General features: G+C 38.9%; 1 protein-coding gene across 1 annotated transcript; it reads left to right on the top strand.

Annotated features, from left to right (window-relative positions):
- The first annotated feature begins 3,591 nt into the window (after positions 1-3,591).
- On the top strand, positions 3,592-4,406 carry LOC122671915 (germin-like protein subfamily 1 member 1). Its single transcript, XM_043869401.1, has 2 exons — positions 3,592-4,268; positions 4,350-4,406. The coding sequence occupies exon 1, from the start codon at positions 3,597-3,599 to the stop codon at positions 4,260-4,262; it is 666 nt and encodes a 221-aa protein (XP_043725336.1). The 5' UTR covers positions 3,592-3,596; the 3' UTR covers positions 4,263-4,268; positions 4,350-4,406.
- Positions 4,407-10,058: the final 5,652 nt, after the last annotated feature.

The following is a 10,058-nucleotide window of genomic DNA, read 5'->3' as shown; positions in this document are numbered from 1 at the left end:
ATGGTGAATGGTCACCGTGGGGCAGGAGAGGGTGGGAAAAGGTATCAGGAGGGTATTTTGGAACATACCAAAATCCTAGGAAGGGTTTGTCAACTTTAATATGGTGGGTGAACCGTCCTCTATGGGTGGAGGGAAACTTAGCCCTCATATAGAAGACCACACAAAGTTTGGTTTAGGCCCCTACAAATAGTTTGAATGGTTATGATCATATGGTCCGGCTGATTGTGAGGTGGGCCTTATTTGGGCCGGGGTTCTCAATTCTCAACCAGCACCCTCCATGGACCATGGTAGCCGATAGAGAAATTTTTTTTTTTGACAGAAGTAGCCGATAGAGATTGGTACTAGTTGAAAAGGAAACTTTAATTTTGAGAGTTATCCTTGATGAAAAGGTAATTTGATTTTTTATAGTGGACCTTTTAAAATCGGGAATTGGATTGTGGGAATCTGGGGATTCGAATCGGAATCAATAGCGCCAGATTCCAAGTCCGGTTGTTTGTGGTGTTGTGGGGTCATACACGAGCCTTGGGGGATTTAGTTGGCCAAAGGTCGGATATCTCCTGTTCCCCAAAAAAGTTTAGATGGAATCTGATCGAATCTTGGCCAATTCCTGATTGATTCTTGACCGATTCCAGTCGATTGATCAAGAAAGAAATTAAATCAGAATTGACTGAACCTAATTTAGATTCCGATTTGTTGTTTTAAAACCCTTGTCCCTGATGAAAAAGGTTGTTAAGAAAATAACGCCCAGAACGGCGATTTGTAGAAGAAATACGAAAAACAGAGAAGAACAAACATACACAATCACACAGGATTTACGTGGTTCACCCCCAAGATGGAAGCTACATCCACGATCGAGCAACAGAACGAATTTCACTATTCTCTGAAAATGTTACAAAAACCTCTCTTACAGTCCTCTCAGAGATAAGAATATTATATAGAGAAGCCCTAACCTGAAGAAGTACAAGAATACCCCTATACCCAGAAATTGTCAAACCGGACAGGGTCGGATCAAAACATAACGTATATCCCATAATATATTGTTTCGAAGATCTCGATGAGCCCAACACAACACCATGCCTTTGGCAATGACATACTTCATTTTTCGGCAATCCGAGATCGTTTTGAGGCTGAAATGACCCTTTGAAGATCTCAACCGCACATTCTGGATCAAAATTAGACTTCACCAATATTAAATGTGTGGGACTAATTGGATGGCAATGCCCTTCACGCCTTTGAACTTTGGAGTTTTAGGGTAATGAATGCATTTTACCTTTTGAATCTTATAATTCGGATTTCATTTGTAATACACGTTATCAGCAGTAAAGCTTTGTTTACCCAAAAAGAAAAGATATTAATTCAATCATGCATGTCTCCACATGATTACTCAATTATGCAATCCAATGCAAGACTAACTTCATTGACCGATTTGATCTTAGATTAATTCTTAGTTCTATGTTGATAGGTGAATCCAAGTATGTATATTTGATTTAAGCATCAACTAAGTACACAAGGTTAATTTGTATCCATATGTGTAAACAAGAAGTTAAGTAGCAACTACAAGAAATTAGTTACCTCAAGGGTTTCCCTTTCAGGGGAACAAATAGAAGACTCAAAAGATTAGGGTTCTCATAAATTATCAAAGAAAGTTAAGCATCCCTTTCGAATGTTTGTGAGGTGTACCGAAAGTGTCTCCCCACGAGCTCTAACACCCGAGGGCAAACTCAGTATGACTCTTAGTTATAATATGTTGGACATGAATTTCATTTGTGGAGTCCGCAAAAAAAAATCATTTGTTGAAACTTCTTATTCCTAAATATGATAAGGGCAAAGGTTTCTCACATTGCCACAATGAGAACTACCAATGAAGGCATAGGGGCCCACCTTTTGTATGAGGAGAGAGAGTGTCAGTATGGACCTCACAACTCATCATGTGAGAAGACGTGAGAAAGAATACCCAATCCAACATCGTGGTATTTTTTCCCATACGATACAAATAGATAGAGATTGAGCCCTCACAATCCCCGGCCACTCCCTTAATCATAGAAAGGCTTCTTAGTACCCATTTGATAACCTTCCTGCTATTTCTGTGCTGGAACTGTGTTGAGAAACAACATAACAAGTTTTTTCATTTTCTGCGCTGAGAAATCGTTTTTGACCTGCTTTGTAAACTTGTTTTGGAAAACGTTTCCAGAAGACACCTAAACAGATCAGAGATCAATGGCCCTAGAATTTGTAGGTGGGATTTTTGGGTTTTCAAGGACTGAAACCTGTGAAGTGAAATTGGACCCAATGAGCCAGCAACCAACAGGCTCTAGCACACACCGTTATTGAACAGAAAGAAATTGACAAAAAAAAAAAAAAACTCATACACAAGATCCATTGATAAGTTATAGATGCTCTGGCACCGGCATTGTTTGGTGAAGAAATATGAATAAACATCAGAATCTCAGATACATAAAAATAAAAAATCAATTCGAGTTTCAACTTCAATGAATAACCAAGGGCTAAACAAACAAAACTCATACACTAGATCCATTGATACAGAGGTCCAGAGACATGGATTAAACAAATTTAAAGAAGAAAAAAAGGAAGCATACCTGCCAGGAGAGTTGAACCATTGGGCTATTGAAAATCGTGGGAAACCAAAGGACTACTAGGATGCTCTCCCTCCTTGCGGTGGAGATATTGTATCCCCAATGCAGCGGCCTTCAAAGCTCGTGAACAGGGTATGTTCAAGCTTTAAAAAAAATCTAGATCCAATCAGACACAAAGCCAGAGAGAGCGAGAGAGAAAGACAGAGACAACAACAGAGCGATAGAGAAAGTCAGGAGAGATCGACATTAGAGGGTACCTGAGGCCGTAGATGGATCTAGCACGATACCGCTGTTAGAGTTTTCTTCTCAGACCCTGTGAAGAGGACGAAGCTTGTGAGAGCTGGGTAAATTGGAAGAGTGGTTAGGTATGGATTTTTGAGACTTTTTATTGGGAACAAGTTTTCAATTTTGTGCTGAGAAATGACAGAACATTTCCAACATGTTCTGTCAAAAGTCTTCCAAGGAGCATAAGTTTTGATTTATGTTTTCAAAAATAGTCACAAAAAACACTTCATTATCAAGCGGGTTTTTGATTGTTTTCCCATTTTTCGAAACAGAAGAACACCAAAAACTATTTCTCGAAAGGTTATCAAGTGGGCCCTTAATTCATCCCATTCTACAAATTAATTATTTGGAGACCAAGAATCCGTTTAGGTGAACAAATAATATAACTCATTGGCAGATGCAACAATCACTTCCAATCCAACCCAAACAGAAAAATTACTTTGTTTTGTGGGAAGAGAAAGCTTATGCTTAAAAGAAAATCAAGTTTGCTTGGTTTACTTCAACAAATGGCTAAGACCACTAAGGCCACCCCAATTCATACTTCACCACCCAGGCCCAACTTGCCTTATTTTTACCTCTTTCGGTTTCTCCTACGCTACTCATCCCAATAGCCCAATACATTACTAAACTCTTCAACTTCTACTATATATGATCTATCTGCTTTGGTTCAAACTACTTACCAAAATTCAAACCCTCTCATTTGGGGACAATATAATCATGGTGAGGAGCAAACATTTGCTGCTTCAAACCCTTATTTTAGCAGTTCTATTAGGTATCATCACATCAGACCCCGAACCGTTACAAGACTTTTGTGTCGCCGATACGGTGAACCCTCACTCAATGTTCCTCAATGGTGCACCCTGTATTAACCCATCACAAGCAATTTCATGTCATTTCATGACATCAATTCTAGCCAAGCCTGGCAACACAAGTGCAAACCGATTTGGTTTCAATGTCACCCTCACCAACATTCAAAACCTACCAGGCATAAACACACAAGGACTCACAATGGCACGAGTTGACATTGCAGTGAATGGGTATATCCCTCCACACTCTCACCCTAGAGCTTCTGAGGTGACCATTCTTCTTAAGGGTAACATTCTTGTGGGCTTCATTGATACCTCTAACAAGCTCTTTACCCAGCAGTTAAGACCAGGAGACTCGTTTGTATTCCCAAAAGGTCTTACCCATTTTCTCTACAATATCGATATGTCTTCGCCAGCGGTTGCGGTGGCGGGCCTTAATAGTCAAAATCCAGGTGCGCAGCTTGTATCATTAGCTACATTCGCATCGAAGCCTCGAATTCCAGATGAAGTTTTGAAGAATGCATTCCAAATTGGAGGCCAAGATGTTGAAAGGATACGAAGGAACCTTGGTGGATGATAAAAAACACAAAAAAGGTGTACCTAGTATACGAGGCTCCCACCACTACGGGGTCTAGGGAGGGTCATAATGTAAGACTACCCAATTAATTCAATCAAAATGAAAGACTACCCAATTAACATGTTCTAATTGTATGCTATATACATTACTTGTTACAAACTAGGAAGAAAGGATGATTCAGAGGAGTGTGTATGATTCTCTTTTCATGAATTAACTTTCAATCTAAGAAGATGATTCTATGATTTCACTTGTCCAAAATTATATTTTATGTGGCCTGGGCTGGGTTTCTAGCCCATCAAATTTTTTGGTACAGCTTGGCCCAGTTCATGAGATCCAGGCTTAGATTTGAATTTAAGTTACATTGGACCTGGAGGAAATTATCTGCTCCATTTCCTGCCCGGTCCATTCCCAAGTCCCCTGAATAAGAGGGGGGGGGGGGGGGGATGGACCCCACCCGGGCAGTATGTTTGGGTAGAGGTAGGGTGGCCATTTCCTCCCCCCTATTAGAGGAACTTGGGGAAATGGAGTAGATAATGATCCCCTGATCAAAACATTTATGTTCAAGGAGAGGAATATCTAGGTGGCTCAATCTAGTGAGAGCAATCCAAGCGTGCGGACCTTGTTTTTGCTGTGTGGCTTGTTAGACAGGGATGTAATTTTGTGGACAAGTGGACCTCAGGCTATTTTATTCACATGTCCAATTTTGATTCAATTGAAGTTTGCCAAGTGGCAAAGTAAAGGATTGGAAATTCAGGACTACAAAAGGTACAAATGGAAATATGGATACCAAAAGAATATAGGGATGCATGGACATACATAGGGAATGTTTGGGAAGATCTTAGTTCCCACATGTGCTTTGACATGGAGGGGGGAATGTTGGGGTTCCACACGAAAATAATTATCTTACGTCGGATGTGAGTAGTTTGATGCGAAAACTTACAAGGACTCAAACACTCTCCTTAATTTCTAAAGAAACTTCCTAATTTATACATAGGGGTATCTACACATTGCCCACAGGTATTGACATCTTTTACGTCAAGCGGGGGAGTGGGGGGTTGAAACGGTGGACGGAGAGTCGAACACCAGACCTCTTGCGTCTTACGAGTAGACTGTAGCTTGGAGTGCCCATTGAGCTTGTGCTCATTCTCAATCAAAAGATAAGTTGATATCTCAAGATGAAACCGGAAACTAGTTTTGGAAATCAAGCTTTAAGTAGATTTTCCCCTCTAAATGACAAAAGTTGTAGCACAATATATAGGTGTTTTTAAGCCACATAGAGGTAGGGATGTAAACGGATCGGATTCGGCTCGGATAGTGCTATATCCGCATCCGCATTCGATTAGCTTTCGAACAGATTCGGATAGTGCTAAATGGATACGGATACGGATTCAGATCGAATATTTTATCCGTTTACATGTAAATATAGCTTTTCGGATAGCTATAGCCTATCCGTATCTGTATCCGTTTAGCTTTCGGACAGATTCGGATAGTGCTAAACGGATACGGACACGAATACGGAAACAAATTTCGGCTATTCATTTACATCCCTACATGGAGGAATGATATGACTGAGATTATATATATATACTTGGTCGCATGGTCTCTACACAATCGTCTAGGCTAACGGGTAAGCACGCCTGGGTATCTACCCAGGTGGTAGAGACATCATCTCATGGTGCCTTGGAAGAAGTAATTGTGCAATTATACTCAACCTAGATAAGAATACCTTAGGTTATGAAGTATTTCATAATTATCGTTTCACTAAAAATTTCCTTGCAAATCCCATAGATGAGATGAGGTTGATTGATAGCATGTTTGGACTAATGGAAGCTACGATCCAACCTTGTTATAAATGAAACAAAGACTAATATAGGATCACCTTGACCTTGTCATTCCTCAAATGATTTCTTTGTTCCACCAAGTTCATCTTGGGAGTTGAAGAAGTGAGATCTAACATAGGACCACCTTGACCTTGTCATTCCTCAAATGATTTCTTTCAAAAATCTATATAAACAATATAAAGCGTATTTTGAGAGATTTGAACATGCCATATTATAATAAAAAAAAATTAAATAAATAAAGTATCCGAACATATTATCGCTTACAACTCTACATATTTAACAATACAGATTTATAAGAAAGGGTTTGTTTAAATGACATTTCTATATATGTATTTAGAACTTGACACATTTTGATTCACCCTTATTATATTCTCAAGAATTTTTAAAGTTGTAAGTTAAGGATAAAAAAGGTTTTCAAAATTTTAAAGTGAATTATCTTTATTTCATTATCAAAAATGACCATTGTCTCACACATTTTTTTTTGTTAGTAAAATCGAGTACACATGAAATCTTAGGATTGTGAAAGAAGAAAAAAAAAGCGTGTTATATTCAAAGGGCAAAAGTGGGGTTCTAAATTATTTGACAATTTAATTGATGTCAATATGAAAACCCTGACGTGAGAAACTTGATGTCTAAAATGTTATAAGCAGCAATCAATTATAATCAATGATGCATTGGTCTTTTTACACTGGACTGTGTCTAGACGTAGATACATGCGAAGGCACATCATCGGTTAACGTTCTTTCTCCCTATATATTTGTGATACATGTGTTACTTAATTTCAAAGCACGCAATCTATCGATTGATCAGTTTTATTTAGTGATTGACCTGATGAGAGATTTAAAATTATTTTGGAACACGAATATTCTTCAAACTTTGAATAGTTAGTCTCCATTCATTTATGTGAATATCATATTTTTATTTATTAATTCATTCACTTTATTCTTCGATCAATTAGATGATTAGATGTTAACCCACGACGCCAGCTTCCAAATGATGAGATCAGTTTCATAGTTCCATGTTTGATGATTGGTCTCCTTACATAGAGCATCACACCTCAAGCTTCCATCCATATTCCAGTTTCCAACATCAAATACAATCTGTTTTTGTGGAGATGGTGCAGAGTGGGGCTGGGCACCCGGCCGGTTTTCAAAAACCCGACCCTGTTGCACCCCCTGTTCTATATTGCTTTACATGTTTACAAGGATTCAAAATGATTTACAAGAGGTAAGAGTTTGATTCTCTTTTATTTTAGGGGCAATTACTATCACTCTTCTATATTTAGCTTATATTTACTAAACTCTCCTACTCTAACTTCTCCTCTGCTTCCCCCCAATAAATAAAATTCCGCCTTTCCTTTTCTCCTAGTATCTTTAAAACACCAAATTACCCGTGGTACCCTTCCCTCTCCTCTCATATTCTCCTTACAACAGTCCATCGCCCTCGGATCCGGCTCCTCTCCAACGCACTTGTACGTCGGACGTTGTCCAACGCACATCGTGCAACTGGGGAGCTCGGATTCACATCGCCACATGCATCCCAATGCAGTGGCATGTGGATCGAGGCCTTCCTAACCGGACGATGTGCGCTAGAGATCGTCCCACGCGGGAGAGAAGCTCAATCCATCACCGCCACAAGGGACGTAGTCATAAATGATGAGCTCGAGTCCACTGTATTTGACAATGGATGCATCAATGCTCCAAATGAACAGCATTCCCAGGAAAGCATCCGATGTTTTTAGTTTTTTGATAGAAAGAAAGAAAGATGCATTAAAACTAAAGAGAAAAGGAAACATCACCATCCATGTATACGTGCACTCTTTTGACTACACAACTACTAGTTAGGCCAGCTGATGAGCTAGTTGGATATAAGATCTATTTGTTTGGTTAATGTGTACAGTTTCAAAAATTTTCAAAACAGATCTAATGTCCAAAAGACTGGAAAGAAAGGTATCCTACTCGGATTTGGCTCCTATCCTGCAGTGGCGGGAGCTGGAGTGTCCAGCCCATGAAAACCACCCAAAAACAGGGGGTGGGGTGGTCATTTCACATGTGGGGTCCAGGTGGAACCCACCTGTCAAATGACCACCTTACCCTTATTTTTGCTGTGGTTTTGCTGGGCTGAACGCTCCAGCTCCCGCCACTGCAGGACATGAGCTTTTTCGATCCTACTCCACCCAGGTTACAAGATTAGTACAGTCAGTCCAAATGTCGATGCTAACGGAGTTTAAGGATCTTGCTCTATGTAGTCTCTTGAGAAGTCCTTTTGCTTCTGTCTCTTGAGCACTCTTTCTACCAATGATGCATGATCGCAACAACGTTTGGAGAAAAAGTAAAAAGGAGGAAAGATTTAGTAAAGGGACAATCAAGGGGGAGAAGGAGGGTACTAAGGGTAATTTGGGGAGAGAAGCAGAGGGCAGGGTAGGGAGTGGTGGTAGGGTGGCGGTGGACTGTTGGAAGGAGAGGGAGGATACCAGGGATAATTTAGAGTTTTATAAATATTAGGGGAGGAGCGGTGAAAGTTGTATTTTTGGGGGAATATGGGAAAGGTTAAGAGTAGGGGTGTTTTAATAAATATAGGCTACTTATAGGGGAGTGATAGTAATTGACCGTTTATTTTATTGAGAGAGTGAAATACGTTACCACGAAGTTGGTCTTGGGAGTTGAAGAAGTGAGATCTCATATAGGATCCCCTTCACCTTATCATTCCTCAAATTGATTTCTTTCTACATTATATACAATATAGGGTGATGTTTTCTGTCCCACAGAGCAACATGGGCTTGCCATTCTTATATGTCTGGGCGCAACCTATGCCCCCCCTCTGGTCACAGAGAACATTTGGCCATACAATATAAATCATATTTTGAGAGATTTGAACATGTCATCGCTTACAACTCTACATGATTACATATATTACATCATCAATTTATAAAAAAGAGTTATATGTGTATTTAGAATTTGATACCTCCTTTTAATTTGAAAATGACTTATCATTATGTCATTATCAAAAATTGTCATTGTTGTTTTATACATTTTTACAATAATACATAGGTGCATCCCAACTTACCAATAATACAAGAATAGTCTCTATCATTCACTAAAATTGATCTGAAATCTAGGGGATTTTTTTTTGGGGGGTGGGGGGAGGGTAGGGGGGTTGGGTGTGTAAAAAAAATTCATTGACAAGCAAAAGAAACTACAGAGCATAAACCGTGAAATCATCCTGAAAAAGAGCCCACCTTGGATGAAGAAACAAATTTAACACCTCCTTTTAATTGAATAACAATATATTTGTGATACATGTGCTCTACTTAATTTGAGAAAAAATCAAAGTCATATCCATATTTCAAGCACAGATCTAAGGAATGATCAGTTTTTTTTTGGGATTGACCTTATCAGAGATTTTTTAAATTGCTTTTGAACACGTATATTCTTCTTTATAATATGTGTTTGAAACTTTGAATATTCTGTCATACATTTCTGTCAATATAATGTATTTATTTCCTAATTTATTCACATCAGTTTAATAGTTTCCATGTTTAATTGGTCTCCTACATAGAAAGACACCTCAAGCTTCCATCCATATTCCAATTTCCAACATCAAAAAATCGAAACTGTTCTTATCTATGGAAAATTTTCCATTAATTTTCATAGAAATGGTGCAGAGTAGCCATGAACTAGCATGGCCTACAGCCTCACCATCTCCCTGGCAAAGTAATGAAGGAAACTGTAGTTCTGAAATGACAACTCATAGCTCCAAATCCCAATTCAGCATTTGTATCGAAAGAACAAAAAAAAAAAAACCAAATATGTCCACTTGTGTTTATTAGACAGAAGTAGCAGAGCACAGTTGTGATTCTTTTGCAGAGTCAATAAAAACAAATTCATCATTCTGAAACACAAACAATTTAGAAAGAACGAATCTTAATGGAGAAAAAGAGAAGACAAACCCTCAA

The sequence above is a fragment of the Telopea speciosissima genome, chromosome 8 (genome assembly GCF_018873765.1).
Source record: "Telopea speciosissima isolate NSW1024214 ecotype Mountain lineage chromosome 8, Tspe_v1, whole genome shotgun sequence".
NCBI lineage: Eukaryota > Viridiplantae > Streptophyta > Magnoliopsida > Proteales > Proteaceae > Telopea > Telopea speciosissima.
The sequence above is the reverse complement of the archived record's forward strand: the minus strand, read 5'-3'. Positions and strand labels throughout refer to the sequence as shown.

What these genes read in the sequence shown, in the direction of transcription:
- LOC122671915 (XM_043869401.1), top strand. Translation starts at nt 3,597, where the DNA reads ATGGTGAGGAGCAAACATTTGCTGCTTCAAACCCTTATTTTAGCAGTT.